At 45.7% G+C, this 18,951-nt stretch overlaps 1 protein-coding gene across 1 annotated transcript; it reads right to left on the bottom strand.

Annotated features, from left to right (window-relative positions):
• Positions 1 to 5,084: 5,084 nt before the first annotated feature.
• Positions 5,085 to 6,146, bottom strand: LOC119306902 (BTB/POZ and MATH domain-containing protein 1-like). Its single transcript, XM_037582998.1, has one exon. It carries the CDS (start codon positions 6,144 to 6,146, stop codon positions 5,085 to 5,087), a length of 1,062 nt encoding a protein of 353 aa, XP_037438895.1.
• Positions 6,147 to 18,951: the final 12,805 nt, after the last annotated feature.

Below are 18,951 nucleotides of genomic sequence, written 5' to 3'. Positions count from 1 at the left end.
ACAAATATGAACCAGATCCGCCAAAAAGTCTGGCTTGAGCTCTGGCTGCGCAGCTCCATACACCGCCACCAAAGCCCAATCAAACTCGACTGCCTTAGTTCTAACTCGAAACTTGACAGCAAAATCCCCCAAAACTACACTCCGAACTTCCAACGTCTCGCACTTAACCCCAAGTAAAACCCCGCCGGATCTTCCTCGAGGGGGGAGGCAATGCCAGTCAAAATCTACCCCTCCAGACAAAGTGGCAAGAAATTGTGAAGTGAAGTTGCTTCTTCCAATCTCAGACAAAGCAATAAAATCTAACTGATGTTCGAGAGTAGCCTCCGCTAGAAACCTTCTTTTAGCCAAGTCTCTAAGACCTCTGCTATTCCAGAAAATGCCTCTCATAATTCATCGATTTTTTTTTGCAGAACGGATCCGAGCACTCCTGCGCGCTGCCGAGACTGGATAAACCTTCCGCTTCCAAGTCCGTTTTGGCTTAATGTGACCATCAGCCTGATCCGCACACTCAATCTCAGCTTCTATCTCCACGGCCTCATCTACATGAAGAGACACCTCAGGAATGGTGTCCTCCTCCGTTTCGGGTAATGCAGGATCAAGATCGGCACACAAGCCATGAAGCACCCTAACCCCAAGCGCATCTATCTCCGAATCGTTCATAGGTTTAACAGCAGCAATGTGACGGATCATATCTATCGCGCGATCAGCCTCTAAGTCAAGAATGTCGTTAACCGACCTAGATACCTCAAAATCATTGTTACCAAGCGAAACTCCTAAGTGATTTGCATTGTGAACAATTTCATCTTTAGTAAAATGCAAAATGGAATTCGACTTATTAACCGACATACCAGAGGAGATCTCGACGTTGTGCAACTTAGCAGCTCTCAAAGCACACCTCAGCTGCATGTCATCAACGTCCGGCTTCTCCTGCAGCCTCCCACTGACCCGCCTCCCCTGGGAGACGGGATCCGGGATACCGCCAAAAGCGATGACCTCCTCGCGAGAAACCCTGCTAGGGGAAAGGCCTCCTGCCCGTCCCCCAACAGCAGAACCCCGGGCCGTAGCCACCGGGGCAGGAGAGCCTCCAGACGACACCTCCCGCGGCCTGTCCACGGGCGACCCGCCGACAGCAAGGACCGGGGAGACCCTCGCGCGGTGCTCCAGAGATGGATCCGAAGAGACGGGCGCGCCACCTGACCCGTCCACCGCATCGGGGCATAGTGTGGCGACGGTGCCCCGCACAGCCACCCCTCCACCCGTGCGTGACGACATGGAGAACAACGCCGAGCCAATCGCCGGCGCAATCGGCGCCGGCATCACTGGGGACTGGACCTCCTGGCCGTCACCTTTAGCCATGGCAGGCAGAGCAGCACCATCCCCGGAAGCCGCCAGAGAGGTAGGAGACGAGGGAAGGGCCACCTGCCCCTCGGTATCTCCCAACTCAAGAATTGCCGGCGCACAAAGGGGGGCCACGGGATCCACGGCACCCGGATAGACACCCCGAAGCCTGGGCGGTGCAGAGAACGGTCCCAAAGACCCAAGCTGCAAGGTGGACGCCGGAGCCACACCAGAAGACCGAGCAGGGGCAATATCACTAGAACTAGACGGGCGAACGACTCCTTGGCCCCATCATCATCCCCCATAGCCGAATCATCCTGGTTTCCCGGTGCACCTCCTCCCTCAGACGTGTCCATAGGATTGTCATCCTCAAACTCATCGAACAAATTAGGATCCTCGTATAGAACATCCAGCTGATAGAGAACACCATCATACGTCCAAGGCACCACGTTCGGCAAGAACTCAATATTAGTAACACCGACAAGTAAACGAGCCACACCATTGGCCCGAGTGAATGGCATATCCACCTGAACCGTCTTGCCAATCAAAGACCCCAAACTCCACGTCACCAAGAAGCTGTCCAGGGGATCCGATGGCGCCCCGAAGAAACGAACCCAAATCTGCCTCAACGGCGTGCCTTGCGGCTCCTTCTTTTTCCACTCATCAAACTGCAACACAAAACTAGTGCCTGTAACCCTGCTCATACCGAACTTAAGGATTCGCAACTGATCCTCCTTAGACGGGAAATCAACTTCGTAAGATGTATCATTTAGTTTGAGCAACAACCACTGAAAATTACCCGGAGCGAGTTCCCGCAGCTGCTGAATAATTTGCACCTCGGTCAACGGTCCATGAACTACCTTCACCACCCCTGGGAAAGAAGTCTCAACCGCTGGGGCCAAAGGTGCCACACTGGGAGACTCGAAGAACATCAACTCCGAGCAGCAGACCCCATAGATCTGAACAGAAGGCTTAGGCCCAAGCAAAAGAGGACACTCGGCAGCGGAGTGCTTAGGTTTCCGGCACAGATCACATAATTCCGCAGTGCACTCAGCCATAAAGTGTCCCGTGTCACCACAACGAAAACAAGTAAGCTTCTTCTTCTTTGCCGCCCATTTGGACAGCTTGTCGGCCTCTGACTTATCCGTACCATGCTCAGAAGCAGAATCACCAGACTGCATAGGCTCCGGCAACGTGACTTCGGCCAGGGCTTGAACCGTCTCCACCGCCACCTGCGGTAGAACCAGTCCTCCGTCGGCCACCACCTCAGTCTCAACCATAGTTTTCGGATGCCTAGGCGGATAGTTACGCTGTTCCCGCCCCGACCTCCGCGGAATCGGCCCCGGAAAGAGCGGTTATTAGGAGAGACTGCCCCCTCCACAAAGTTACCGAGGGGACCCTGAAAACCTTGGCTGGCATTGCCGTTGTCCGACCAAGCAGAACCCCGGCCACCGCCGGAGGACAAAGAACCCCGATGCAGGCCAGCACCGTAGGCATCGTACCCGTCATCGCCCCACTGGCCACGCGTGGGATTCCGACCATCACCCGGCGACTCCCCAACCCCACGGCCTAGCGGACCTTGGCCAGGACCACCGCGCCCGTCCGCCATTTACCGCGGCCACGGCCTTTGGTATGGCTGCGGCTCAGCCCTAGGCTGCTGCGATGGCGGGGGCGGGGCCCTAGCCGGCGGCGGAGGAGGCGCCGCCCGAGGCGGCAGAGGAACAGCCCTAGGCGGCGGCGGAACCGCCCGGGGCGGAGGAGCCGCACGCGCGGCCGGCGCAGCAGCGCCCGCAGCCGGCGTGGCCGAGCCGCCCGTGGCTCCGGTCTGGCTTCTCGCCACTGCTGGCACCCGCGGCGGCGGAGGTTTGGGCGGCATGGCGAGCCGACAAAAAAACAGAGGCGGGTGCCGGTCAGCTCCGGCCAAACCCAACGAAGAACGGCGCGAGGGGGCCGAAGGAAATCCAACCCGCCCGCGACGCCGAACCCTAGCAACGACAGTCGGATGGGGAGAGAGGGTACGTGCATGTAGAGGCGACCGATCCGAGGCCCCCTCATGCACGTCACTAGCCCCCTCAGCGCCGTTCGCCTGGCCAGCCCCCTGGGCCTCAAGCCCGGTACTGACCAAGCCAACGTCGCAGTCACCCTCCGGCAGCCCAACTAAGCCCAAAATCTCATTCAAACGCTCAGATCTGGCCGCCCGGATGTCACATGGCTCGGCCACCGCCGGCAATCTCTGAGACACCATCGGACCATCTTTTTTCTTCCGCCTAGTCACTCTCGTCCAACACTCGAGACGGAAAAAATCTGACAAAGTGATGCCCGACGGCCCATCCTTAGGCAACGGTCCCCTCCATGGTTTCACCTTTGCTTTCTGCGAAGGAACCGGAGTGACCAACGAACCCGATCTCTTAGAACTCACCTTTGGTATAGACTCCGAGGTAGATGTAGCAACAGCTAGAGTAGATGGTAACCGCACCGGCGCTTCCGGCAGATCATCATCATCATCTTCATCATCATCAGCTAGAATCCAAAAACGACCCCCAACCCGCTTTGCAGGCTTGGGCTCCTCGGCGTCCTTCGTAAGATCCACGAACTCGATTTGCTCAACATCCACGAACTCGATTTGCTCAACGCATTCTCTGGGTGCCTGCATACGCTCAAGAACCTCTATATGGTAAAGATCGATAAATAAACTCTTACCAATAGCAATATCTTCGCCAACGTTGAGATGTCGTCCGGCCAAAATGTCTCCTTCTTCATCGCGGATCGTCATCCAACGTGACGGGTGCGAGTAGATCAGGCCCTTCACCCATCGCCCCTCCTTACTAAATTCCTGAAAACGTACATGCCATTTCGAATGATTCAGAAAATCTCAATCCCGATCCGCCGTCGATGGATCCGGGCTGGAAAACGAGGAATGGGGGAGATCGGGCGCCGCCTCCGAAACCGGCCAGCACGCATCATGGATCGCATCCGGCGCGAGCCGCCGGGGCGACGGCCTCGGAGGATCCGCTCCACGTGACGGCGGACGGAGCGGGGGAGAGGAACTCTCCTTCCCAAGGGCAAACCCGTCCCCAACCGCCGTAGTTGGCGGCGGCGGCTCCGGCCGGATTGGAGGCGTCGGGGACGACCGGCCGGCGCCCGCAGAGTCGCCCGAGGATTCTCCCCTCATCTGCTCATCTGTGGTCAACTATGTCCAGTGACTTTAGTATACCCTCCTTCGATGCCAATAAGTCATATGTTTTCTGGCGCTCTAGTTCTACCTTACATGTTCGACTGATTCAGTTTCAGTTAAAACTTTGCAAAATATTCTCGAGTTCTAAACCCGGCCGGAGTTTGGCGAGAGGGGCAGGCACGGAGGAGGGAGCGGGGGTTTGATCCATAGTAGCTGTGACTTTGAGTCACTCGTATGACACATGTAATCCCGCCATTGAATTGGATTGAATCTGGCACAAGTTTTAAAGATTGGATAAGCAAAGAACATGTACATGCCATAGGTGTAACCATCTGGGAATCAAATGTTCAATAAAGGTTGCACACAAAAAGGAAATTTTGGCAGAAGATTAAGAGCAAGTGTTACACAGTTGCGGAGAAATAAAAAGTTCAGTTCTGGACGGGTTGATTAGGGGAACTTTCATGACATCATATATCTCTCCTAACCAGTCTTAGATTCATCTAACAATGGCCTGATCATTCCTACGACGAATTGGTATGAAAGATTTAGCTGATCTACCTTTTGTAGCTGCTTATGCTTTACGAAGCTTTTTTCTCTTCTCCAATTCCTCCACTATGAAAGATGGGCAAGTCTTCTTGATATCTTTTAACCGTTGTGTAGCCACCAAAGCATCCGTGAAATTTGATAATTCGATAAATTCAAGACAAGCGTCCTTAAGCTGGTGACAGTTATGTTGGTCAGCTAAAGCTAATGTGATTGCCACAGTGTCCTTGTTCAGATCCTCACAAAGTATGCTTTGGCAAACCAGCTTGAGCCTATCCATTGCATATCTGTCTGCAGCCACTAGTAGAAGCCGAGCCATCTCAGTATCCTCACGGCTAGGCAAAGAGTCCGTATAGATGAAATGGAGCAGGGCCTTGAAAACAGCAGCTTGCATGTCCTTGATGGTTATGCATTGCCTCGACTTCGCCTCCTGCATCGACCCATAGAGCTCTGCTTTGAAAACAGGTGACCGCATAGCGAGAACAAACCTATGGGCTTCAATGGTCTCTCCCGCGACAATAAAACTGACATCGAATCCCTTCTTCTCTTCCAACAGCTTGGCAACATCCTCGGTCATGTCAGCTGGTGGCATGCCGATTTTAGGGAATGATTTTGTTTCGGTAACATGTGGTTTGTGGAAAACAGTGACGACGCATTCGATCGTCAGGCGATCATCCCTAAGGTACGCGGATCCCTCGATCTCATTGTGCGTTATGAAACAAGTAGTCTGTGGAGCAAACTTGCTAATATCACCAGAATTGAAAATTCTAGGTCCTGTTTTATGCACCGAAGATGAGAATCCGGTGTACTGATCAACCAGCCTCATATCGCAGGACGCCCGGACTTTAGTGTTGTTGCTCCAAAGCACGAGAAAAGCTGAGATGTAATCCAGGTCATATTCAGTATAACCGTCAGGGAAGAAGAAGATTACCCAGTCATGGCCGCCGACAGAGAAAACCCGTGAGCGTATGTGGCTGTCCACATGGTGGCCCATGCCCTTGTGCTTGCTGTAACCCAAGATATCAAACACATGTATGGCTTGAGACTCCTCCGCTGGGGTGCACATAGATGCCGTCTTACATGTCTTCATCTCGTGACTAGGGGGATGTTGGCGGAGCCCTGACTCGTACTTTCCGATGATGTCGATGATGCAGTCACGTCTGGATTACCTTCGGATCAAAAAATGCCTGAGCACACAACAGAGCAGTATGTAGAAGCTATCCTCCCGAAGCTCACAAGCGTAGAGCCGCCCGCCGGCTTGATGCATATACGTACGCACGACGCAGGAGCACGATCGAGTTGATGGCAAAAAAGGCAGCCTTCGTGATTACAGGGGGAGCTACTACAGATATATATAGTGCCTGATCTATCTACGTACTAGTACAGAGCTGATTCGGTTAAGGCTACGAGCAGGTCCGTACCGGACAGGGACACCTAATCGTGATTATTTCCAACTGAGGCTGGAGCAGGGCGGAGACAGCGTATATTTTGCCTGCTACGTACAGTTTTTTTTTTGAAAAAGAAAAAGAAAAAAAGAAGAAGCAAGCTTCACCAACATAACGTGCAGATCTTGGGCTATATAGCTTCCAAACATGATGGATCTGTCTGGCCTTCCAAAACGACTACGAAACCACCCAAATAATGTCCAAACTCATCGCGGCAAACAGCTGCTGCTGCTCCTCTTCGGCCATCTCGTGAAAGCCCTCCATCCACAATTATTTTACACCATCCAGTCTCCGACGGAATCCATCTCCTACTCCACCTCGATCGTTCTCCTACTCTCTTCAGTTTCACTGCAACATCAATCTCTTCTAGATACTTTGTGATGAACTTGTGTGTGGATATAGAATTCTCATCATGTATTGCCGGACGCCTCACCCACCATATAGCCCATAGAGTAAATAGCACCATTCCTAGCTCATATTGTTTCATCGTGTCAAACAGTAAGAAAAGCTAGAGCCCGGCATCATCTGTTCGGTTCATGATAACATATTCCAACATCTCTTCGTCAGCTAATAACCCACACAGCCCTCGACATGCTGCATTCAAGCAGTGCATGTCGCCATGTGTCCGAGGCCGCATTGCAAATTGGGCAGATATCATCACTGGCCATATTCCTATGAACATGGACCTCTCCTGTAGGGATAGACATCTTTGCTAGCCTCCATATGAACATCTGCACCTTGGTAGGAATACGGACATGCAACAGCCGCACCAAGATTTTTTTGATCTTGCTCATGTTCGAGTTGCTTGGTCAATGCTCAAGCCGATCCTCTCTCTGTTTCTTAATGCCCACAAGCATCCGGTATGCCGATCTAATGGAGAAATTACCGTGTTTCTCGTAATGCCATGCCCAAAAGTCATCTTACCTTGAGCTAATATGAATTTTTCTTATCATCTCTTTGTTCATATCAATAAAGTGATCATCCAAAACAGATGTAACCCATCTTCTTGTTGCACTTTGGACTAAATCACTCACCATCTCTGGAGGGTTCGCTGACTTTGCCACAATTAGCCTAAGATTGAAGTCTCTAGGAACCCAAATATCATCACATAATCTTGTTTTCTCCTCGGTAGCGATTTGTTTTATCAGCCCGAGCTTGAGGTGTCTCTGCCCTCAAGTATAGCACGCCAAACTTGGCTCAGTGCTGATCCCAGTTCAGCTTTCAACAAATCTAAGTTTGGGTAATAAGCAGCCTTGAGGCTGGTACGCGAACTCTGATCTTGCAAAAGTATTCAAGCTTGTTTTGCTAGCATCACTAAGTTGAAGAGGTCAACATCTCTAAAACCCAGCCCACGTATTCTTTGGTTGTGTCATCCCAGACCATGAAAGCCAAGCCACCTTCCGTTCTCCGTTCTTGCTACCCCGCCAAAATTTGCGTAGCATACCATTCAAATGTTGGGAAACGTAGTAGAAAACAAAAAAAAATCCACACCTACGGTCACCCAGGATCAATATGAATATGTATAACGGGTTGGGATCACGATCGTTACCGTCACCGAGTTGCAGTGGAAGAAGAATGTGTTGATGTAGATCGTACTTGGAGTCCCTTGATCCGTCCATGAACGATTCCTCGTACCACCCATGAACAGTCCCTCGAATCGAAGATTGAAACCACAACTTCTCTACTTGTTTGCAAGCGTGCGGTCTTCACGATCCGACAGCGCTTCACGGTTCAGAGCTAATCATCGTCGGAGAATTAGAGGGGGGAGATTAGAACCACACGGGGCTTCTAATTATGAGGACAAGAGGATTAGCCTAGCTCTAATTAGTCAATTAGGACCAACTAGAACTAGAACTAGAAGAACTAGAGGAAGCTGCAAAACTCGTATGTCCAAAAGGGCCAAATCCTCATGTATATATAATGCTATGAATAACCCATCATCGAATAATGGTAATAATATCAGCAAAAGAACGTTCTCCCGTGATTCCAGACATACTGATCTCCTAAAAAAATTGTACATTCAAAAAAGGAATTGATTCGTAAAAGATGCTTGTAGGGAGAGGGAGGGCTGCCACCAAGGGGAAAGGAATCCCCCTTGTGCACCGTCCTAGGGGAGGAGGAGTCTCACTCCTCTCCTTCCTTAGGGAAGGAGGCACTTTCCCACTTGGGCCTTTTTGGCCCAAGTTGCCTTCCACCTCTTGGCCTTTTTAGGCCCATTGATATTTAAATTAAATATAAAATGTTCTAAATACTTCTAGACTATTATATATATTTTAACATCTCAGGAAACTTTTCCACCTATATATAATTTATAGGTAATACCCGGTATTACCTAATACTCACGGAATCCCTTCCGGTGACCCCAAAACGCTTCCGGATCCTCTCGGAACAATTATGAATATTCATGACATAATTCCACAAATATATTCTCATGACTCTTGTCCTACTAACACTCAGTAGATCGTGATTGCCTTAAGCTTGTGACCCCGTAGGTTCGATAACTCACAGACATGGATGAACCGTTTGTCTAGTTACCTATAGCTGGACCGTGGATGCCTATATTGGTTCTGTGAATGCATGGATGATATTCGAGTGAACGTTTTGTTATCATGTGATGTTCCCTTTTCTTCTTGATACTTCACAAAACCCGGGATGCATCGGTATCCTCCTGAGTCATCACCATGCTCATTATACCGAAATCCTCGTTACCGGTTTTGTTCTTCTTTCTCGTTATTATCTTCCGGCATCCCCGTGACGAAATCGCGTGTGTCTACCTAGACGATGATCGATGCCACCACACCGAGAGGGCCCTAAGAATATCTCTCCATGGCCGAGGAGAAAATCCCACTCCCGAGCTATCCGGTGACTTGTAAAACTTCCCGATGAAACTGTAAGTTGTCGTTATGATCACCGTGTTACAGGTGACACTACTAGGAAATACCTTATAGGTAGATGCCTAGTAGTAGCGGTGGGTAAGCGGCCCATGCTACAATTAATTATCAATAGCAATGGCATGTAACCCACGCTACAAGTACATGGCAGTAGTAGCGCGGGCAGGCTCTGCTACATGTTGAGCTTGCGTTGGTTTTCCTTGAAGAGGAAAGGGTGATGCAGCAATAACAGCGTAAGTATTTCCCTCAGTTTTTGAGAACCAAGGTATCAATCCAGTAGGAGGCTCCTCAAAAGTCCCACGCACCTACACAAACAAACAAAGAACTCGCAACCAACGCAATAAAGGGGTTGTCAATCCCTTCACGGCCACTTGCAAAAATGAGATCTGATAGAGATAGTATGATAAGATAAATATAATTTTAGTATTTTATAATATAGATGCAAAAAGTAAAGATGCAAATAAAAGTAGATTGAAAGCTTATATGATAAAAGATAGACCCGGGGGCCATAGGTTTCACTAGTGGCTTCTCTCAAGAGCATAAGTATTACGGTGTGTGAACAAATTACTGTCGAGCAATTGATAAAAAAGCGAATAATTATGAGATTATCTAGGCATGATCATGTATATATGCATCACGTCCGCGACAAGTAGACCGACTCCTGCCTGTATCTACTACTATTACTCCACACATCGACCGCTATCCAGCATGCATCTAGAGTATTAAGTTCATAAGAACAGAGTAATGCATTAAGAAAGATGACATGATGTAGAGGGATAAGCTCATGCAATATGATATAAACCCCATCTTTTTATCCTCGATGGCAACAATACAATACGTGCCTTGCAACCCTTTCTGTCACTGGGTAAGGACACCGCAAGATTGAACCCAAAGCTAAGCACTTCTCCCATGGCAAGAAAGATCAATCTAGTAGGCCAAACCAAACTGATAATTCGAAGAGACTTGCAAAGATAAATCAATCATACATAAAAGAATTCAGAGAAGATTCAAATATTTTTCATAGATAAACTTGATCATAAACCCACAATTCATCGGATCTCGACAAACACACCGCAAAAAGAGTTTACATCGAATAGATCTCCACAAGAGAGGGGGAGAACATTGTATTGAGATCCAAAAATAGATAAGAAGCCATCTAGCTAATAACTATGGACCCGAAGGTCTGTGGTAAACTGCTCACAACTCATCGGAAGGGCTATGGTGTTGATGTAGAAGCCCTCTGTGGTCGATTCCCCCTCTGGCGGAGCGCCGGCGAAGGCTCCAAGATGGGATCTCGCGGATACAGAAGGTTACGACGGTGGAAATTGTTTTTCGTTGGCTCCCAGGATGTTTTCGGGGTACGAGGGTATATATAGGAGGAAGAAGTACGTCGGTGGCCGCTCGTGGGGCCCAGGAGACAGGGGGCGCGCCTAGGAGGGGTGGGCACGCCCTTCTATCTCCTGGCCGCCTCGATTGCTTCTTGACTTGCACTCCAAGTTCTCCGGATCACATTCGTTCCAAAAATCACGCTCCCGAAGGTTTCATTCCGTTTGGACTCCGTTTGATATTCCTTTTCTTCGAAATACCGAAATAGGCAAAAAAACAGCAATATGGGCTGGGCCTCCGGTTAGTAGGTTAGTCCCAAAAATGATATAATTGTGTAAAATAAAGCCCATAAATATCCAAAAGGGGTAATATAATAGCATGGAACAATAAAAAATTATAGATACGTTGGAGACGTATCAAGCATCCCCAAGCTTAATTCCTGCTCGTCCTCGAGTAGGTAAATGATAAAAACAGAATTTTTGATGTGGAATGCTACCTAGCATAATTCTCAATGTAATTTTCTTTATTGTGGCATGATTGTTCAGATCCAAATGATTCAAGATAAAAGCTTATAAAACATAAAAATACTTCGAAGCATACTAACAAGTAACAAATAATCATGTCCTATCAAAATAGCATAGCCAAAGAAAGCTTATCCCTACAAAATCATATAGTTAGGCCATGCTTCATTTTCATTACACAAAATACTCCCATCATGTACAACCCCGATGACGAGCCGAGCAATTGGTTCATACTTTTTAACGCACTTCAGCTTTTTTCAACTCTTACGCAATACATGAGCCAAGCCATGTACATAGCACTATGGTGGTATATGGTGGTGGTTGTAAGGACAAAAAGGGAGAAGATAGTCTCACATCTACTAGGCGTATCAATGGGCTATGGAGATGCCCATTAATAGATATCAATGTGAGTGAGTAGGGATTGCCATGCAACGGATGCACTAGAGCTATAAATGTATGAAAGCTCAACAAAAGAAACTAAGTGGGTGTACATCCAACTTGCTTGCTCACGAAGACCTAGGGCATTTTGAGGAAGCCCATCATTGGAATATACAAGCCAAGTTCTATAATGAAAAATTCCCACTAGTATATGAAAGTGACAACATAGGAGACTCTCTATCGTGAAGATCATGGTGCTATTTTGAAGCACAAGTGTGGAAAAGAGATAGTAGCAATTGTCCCTTCTCTCTTTTTCTCTCATTATTATTATTATTTCTTTTTTTTTCTTTTTTTCTTTTTTTTCTTTTTCTCTTTTTTTCTTTGGCCTTTCTTTTTTTCTTTTTCTTTTTGGCCTTTCTCTTTTTTTTTTCTTTTTGTAAAGTCCGAAGTCTCATCCCGACTTGTGGGGGAATCATAGTCTTCATCATCCTTTCCTCACTGGGACAATGCTCTAATAATGAAGGTCATCACACTTTTATTGATTTACAACTCAAGAATTACAACTCAAAACTAGAGCAAGATATGACTCTATATGAATGCCTCCGGTGGTGTACCGGGATATGCAATGAATCAAGAGTGACATGTATGAAAATTTATGAAGGTGGCCTTGCCACAAATACGATGTCAACTACATGATCATGCAAAGAGCAATATGACAATGATGGAGCGTGTCATAATAAACGGAACAGTGGAAAGTTTCATGGCAATATATCTCAGAATGGCTATGGAAATGCCATAATAGGTAGGTATGGTGTCTGTTTTGAGGAAGGTAAATAATGGGTGCATGATACCAGCGAAAGTTGCACGATATAATAGAGACTATCTAAGTGGAAGGATGAGTGTGCGTATATCCATGGACTCACATTAGTCATAAAGAACTCATATACTTATTGCAAAAGTCTACTTAGCCCTCGAAGCAAAGTACTACTACGCATGCCCCTAGAGGGATGGATTGGTAGGAAAAGACCATCGCTCGTCCCCGACTTCCACTCATAAGGAAGACAATCAAAAGAGCACCTCATGCAACAAATTTGTCACACAACTTTTACCATATGTGCATGCTACGGGACTTGCCAACTTCAGCACAAGTATTTCTCAATTTCATAATTACCCACTAGCATGACTCTAACATTACTACCTTTATATCTCAAAACAATTATCAAGCATCTATTGATCCTAGTGTTTAATGCACTTTCTATGATAGTTTTTATTATACCCAACTTGGATGCTCATCATTCTAGGACCAAATTCATAACCATAGCAAATACCATGCTGTTCTAAGAGACTCTCAAAATAATATAAGTTAAGCATGAGAGACTAGCAATTTCTACAAAATTAAGCCACCGCCGTGCTCTAAAAAATATAAGTGAAGCACTGGAGCAAATACTATCAAGCTCAAAAGATATAAGTGAAGCACATAGCATATTCTAATAAATTCTAATCAAGTGGGCTTCTCCCAAAAGGTGTGTACAGCAAGGATGATTGTGGTAAACTAAAAAGCAAAGACTAATATCATACACGACGCTCCAAGCAAAACACATATCATGTGGCGAATAAAAATATAGCTCCAAGTAAAGTTACCAATGAACGAAGACGAAAGAGGGAATGCCTTCCCGGGGAATCCCCAAGATTAGGCTTTTGGATATTCTTGAATATCTTGGGGAGCCTTGGGTATACCCAAGCTTAGGCTTTTTCCACTCCTTATTCCATAGTCCATCAAAGCTTTACCCAAAACTTGAAAACTTCACAACACAAAACTCAACAGGAAATCTTATAAGCTCCGTTAGTGAAAGAAAGCAAAACCACCACATAAGGTACTGTAATGAACTCATTATTTATTTATTTTTGTGTTAAACCTACTGTATTCCAAGTTCTCTATGGTTCATACCACTTAATATTAGCCATAGATGCATCAAAATAAGCAAACAACACACGAAAAACATAATCTGTCAAAAACAGAACAGTCTGTAGCAATCTGTAACTAACGCAAACTTATGGAACTCTAAAAATCCTACCAAAATAGGAAGTCCTGGAAAATTTGTCTATTGATCATCAGCAAAAATAATCAAAGCAAAAGCACGTTTCTGTGATTTAACAAAATTAAATTCGTGCACGCAAAGTTTCTGTTTTTCAGCAGAATCAAATTAACTATCATCATAGGTTATGCTATAGGTTCTTCTTGGCACAAACACTAATTAAAACATAAAAACACATCTAAACAGAAGGTAGATGCAAAAATTTATTACGAAACAGAAACAAAAACAAAAAACATAAATAAAATTGGGTTGCCTCCCAACTAGCGCTATCGTTTAACGCCCCTAGCTAGGCATAAAAGCGAAGATAGATCTAAGTAGTGCCATCTTTGGCACTTGATTCATAAGTAGCTCGCATGATAGATTCATAAGGTAATTTGACTTTCTTTCTTGGAAAGTGCTCCATGCCTTTCTTTAATGGAAATTGGAATCTAATATTCCCTTCCTTCATATCAATAATTGCACCAATCATTCTAAGGAAGGGTCTACCAAGTATAATAGGACACGAAAGATTGCAATCTATATCAAGAACGATAAAATCTACCGGCACCAAATTTCTATTTTCAACAATGAGAACATCATTGATCCTTCCCATTGGCTTTTTAATGGTGGAATCCGCAAGGTGCAAATTTAAAGAGCAATCATCAAGATCATGGAAACCTAGAATATCACATAAATTTTTCGGAATCGTGGAAGCACTAGCACCCAAATCACACAAAGCAAAACACTGATGATCTTTAATTTTAATCTTTATAGTAGGTTCCCACTCATCATTAAGTTTTTTAGGTATAGAAACTTCCACATTAAGTTTTTCATCATAAGATTGCATCAAGGCATCAACGATAAGTTTGGTAAAAGCTTTATTTGGACTACAAGCATGAGGAGAATTAACAACGGATTGCAACAAGGAAATACAACCTTCTAAAGAACAATTATCATAATCAAATTCCTTGAAATCCGAGATAGTGGGTTCAATACTATTTAAAGTCATGACCTCTCCAATCCCACTTTTACCAAATTTAGCATCAAGATCTAAAAACTCCGAATTCTTTGGACGCCTTCTAAAGTCTATCAACATCAAGCTAAAGTCTATCAACGTTCCTAGCCAAATCATCAACTTTGAGCAATTTTTCTTCAAGCAAAGCATTAAAATTCTTTTAAGAAATCATAAATTCTTTCACACTATTCTCAAAATCAGAGGGCATATTATTAAAATTACCATAAGAATTATTGTAGGAATTTCCATAATTATTAGAGGAATTACTAGGGAACGGTCTAGAATTAAAGTTTCCTCTATAAGCATTGTTTCCAAAACTATTCCTACCAACAAAATTAACATCCATAGATTCATTATTATTCTCAATCAAAGTAGACAAAGGCATATCATTGGGATCAAGAGGAGTATTTTTAGTAGCAAACAACTTCATAAGTTCATCCATCTTTCCACTCAAAACATTGATTTCTTCTATAGCATGCACTTTTTTACTAGAAGATCTTTCAGTGTGCCATTGAGAATAATTAGCCATAATATTATCAAGAAGTTTTGTAGCATCTCCTAACGTGATTTCCATAAACGTGCCTCCCGCGGCCGAATCTAAAAGATTTCTAGAAGCAAAGTTCAAACCGGCATAAAATTTTTGTATGATCATCCATAAATTCAAACCATGAGTAGGGCAATTGCGAATCATCAATTTCATTCTTTCCCAAGATTGGGCAACATGCTCATGATCAAGTTGTTTAAAATTCATAATATCGTTCCTAAGAGTGATAATGTTAGCAGAAGGAAAATACTTAGAGATAAAAGCATCTTTGCACTTGTTCCAAGAATCAATACTATTTTTAGGCAAAGACGAAAACCAAACTTTAGCACGATCTCTAAGTGAAAACAGAAATAACTTCAATTTAACAATATCATTATCCATATCTTTCTTCTTTTGCATATCACACAAATCAACAAAGTTGTTTAGATGAGTAACGACATCTTCACTAGGAAGGCCGGCGAATTGATCTTTTAGAACAAGATTCAGCAAAGCAGTATTGATTTCACAAGACTCAACATCATTAAGAGGAGCAATCAGAGTACTAAGGAAATCATTATTATTGGTATTGGAGAAATCACACAATTTGGTATTATCTTGTGCCATGGCAACAAGTAATCCAACACACAAGCAAACAGAAAAAGGCAAGCGAAAAAGGGAGAGAGAGAAGATTGGGAAAAAGAGGGCGAATAAAACGGCAAGGGTGAAGTGGGGGAGAGGAAAACGAGAGGCAAATGGCAAATAATGTAAATGCGAGGGAGATGAGTTTGTGATGGGTACTTGGTATGTCTTGACTTGAGCGAAGACCTCCCCGGCAACGGCGCCAGAAATCCTTCTTGCTAGGTCTTGAGCTTGCGTTGGTTTTCCTTGAGGAGGAAAGGGTGATGCAGCAATAGTAGCGTAAGTATTTCCCTCACTTTTTGAGAACCAAGGTATCAATCCAGTAGGGGGCTCCTCAAAAGTCCCACGCACCTACACAAACAAACAAAGAACTCGCAACCAACGCAATAAAGGGGTTGTCAATCCCTTCACGGCCACTTGCGAAAGTGAGATCTGATAGAGATAGTATGATAAGATAAATATATTTTTGGTATTTTATAACATAGATGCAAAAAGTAAAGATGCAAATAAAAGTAGATTGAAAGCTTATATGATAAAAGATAGACCTGTTGGAAATATGCCCTAGAGGCAATAGTAAAATGATTATTATTATATTTCCTTGTTCATGATAATTGTCTATTATTCATGCTATAATTGTGTTATCCGAAAATCATAATACATGTGTGAATACATAGACCATAACATGTCCCTAGTGAGCCTCTAGTTGACTTGCTCGTTGATCAACAGATAGTCATGGTTTCCTGACTATGGACATTGGATGTCATTGATAACAGGATCACATCATTAGGAGAATGATGTGATGGACAAGACCCAATCCTAAGCATAGCACAAGATCGTGTAGTTCGTTTGCTAGAGCTTTTCCAATGTAAAGTATCATTTCCTTAGACCATGAGATCGTGTAACTCCCGGATGCCGTAGGAGTGCTTTGGGTGTACCAAACATCACAACGTAACTGGGTGACTATAAAGGTATACTACAGGTATCCCCGAAAGTATCTGTTGGGTTGACGCGGATCGAGACTGGGATTTGTCACTCCGTATGACGGAGAGGTATCTCTGGGCCCACTCGGTAATGCATCATCATAATGAGCTCAATGTGACCAAGTGTTTGGTCACGGGATCATGCATTACGGTACGAGTAAAGTGACTTGCAGGTAAGGAGATTGAACGAGGTATTGGGATACCGACGATCGAATCTTGGGCAAGTAACGTACCGATTGACAAAGGGAATTGTATACGGGATTACTTGAATCCTCGACATCGTGGTTCATTCGATGAGATCATCGTGGAACATGTGGGAGCCAACATGGGTATCCAGATCCCGCTGTTGGTTATTGGCCGGAGAGCTGTCTCAGTCATGTCTGCGTGATTCCCGAACCTGTAGGGTCTACACACTTAAGGTTCGGTGACGCTAGGGTTGTAGAGATATTAGTATGCGGTAACCCGAAAGTTTTTCGGAGTCCTGGATGAGATCCCGGACGTCACGAGGAGTTCTGGAATGGTCCGGAGGTTAAGAATTGTATATACGAAGTCCAGTTTCGGCCACCGGGAAAGTTTCGGGGGTCACCGGTATTGTACCGGGACCACCGGAAGGGTACCGGGGGTCCACCGGGTGGGACCACCTATCCCGGAGGGCCCCGTGGGCTGAAGAGGGAAGGGAACCAGCCCCTGGTGAGTTGGTGCGCCCCCCCTTGGACCTCCCCCTGCGCCTTGGGTTGGAAACCCTAGGGGTGGGGGGCGCCCCACTTGGCTTGGGGGGCAAGTCCCCCCCCCCTTGGCCGCCGCCCCCCCTTGAGATTAGATCTCTAGGGGGCCGGCGCCCCCAGGACCCCTATATAAAGAGGGAGGAGGGAGGGAAGCCGCACCCTAGTCCCTGTCGCCTCCCTCTCCCCCCGTAACACCTCTCCCTCTCGCTGAGCTTGGCGAAGCCCTGCCGAGATCACCGCTACTTCCACCACCACACCGTCATGATGCTGGATCTCCATCAACCTCTCCTTCCCCGTTACTGGATCAAGAAGGAGGAGATGTCTTCCCCAACCGTACGTGTGTTGAACGCGGAGGTGCCGTCTATTCGGCACTAGGATCTTCGGTGATTTGGATCACGACGAGTACGACTCCCTCAACCCCATTCTCTTGAACACTTCCGCTCGCGATCTACAAGGGTATGTAGATGCACTCCTCTCTCTCGTTGCTAGATGACTCCATAGATTGATCTTGGTGAAGCGTAGAATTTTTTTATTTTCTGCAATGTTCCCTAACAGTGGCATCATGAGCTAGGTCTATGCGTAGTTTCTATGCACGAGTAGAACACAATCTTGTTGTGGGCGTAGATGTTGTCAATTTTCTTGCCACTACTAGTCTTATCTTGTTTCGGCGGCATCGTGGATGAAGCGGCCCGGACTGACCTTACACGTACGCTTACGTGAGACAGGTTCCACCGACTGACATGCACTAGTTGCATAAGGTGGCTAGCGGGTGTCTGTCTCTCCCACTTTAGTCGGATCGGATTCAATGAAAAGGGTCCTTATGAAGGGTAAATATAAATTGGCATATCATGTTGTGGTTTTACGTAGGTAAGAAACATTCTTGCTAGAACCCTATTGCAGCCACGTAAAAACATGCAACAACAATTAGAGGACGTCTAACTTGTTTTTGCAGCATATGCCTTGTGATGTGATATGGCCAAAAAGGTTGCGATGAATGATATATATGTGATGTATGAGATTGATCACGTTCTTGTAATAGGAATCACGATTGCATGTCGATGAGTATGACAACCGGCAGGAGCCATAGGAGTTGTCTTAATTATTGTATGACCTGCGTGTCAATGAATAAACGCCATGTAATTACTTTACTTTATTGCCAAACGTTAGCAATAGTAGTAGAAGTAATAGTTGGCGAACAACTTCATGGAGACACGATGATGGAGATCATGATGATGGAGATCATGGTGTCATGCCGGTGACGAAGATGATCATGGCGCCCCGAAGATGGAGATCAAAGGAGCAATATGATATTGGCCATATCATGTCACTATTTGATTGCATGTGATGTTTATCATGTTTATTGCATCTTATTTGCTT

This window comes from Triticum dicoccoides, chromosome 5B (genome assembly GCF_002162155.2).
Source record: "Triticum dicoccoides isolate Atlit2015 ecotype Zavitan chromosome 5B, WEW_v2.0, whole genome shotgun sequence".
Taxonomy (NCBI): Eukaryota; Viridiplantae; Streptophyta; class Magnoliopsida; order Poales; family Poaceae; genus Triticum; species Triticum dicoccoides.
Note: the sequence above shows the minus strand (reverse complement) of the source record. Positions and strands in the feature narration are given on the sequence as shown.

Excerpts from the sequence above, each read along its gene's own strand:
- LOC119306902 (XM_037582998.1), bottom strand. The coding sequence starts at position 6,146 with ATGAAGACATGTAAGACGGCATCTATGTGCACCCCAGCGGAGGAGTCT.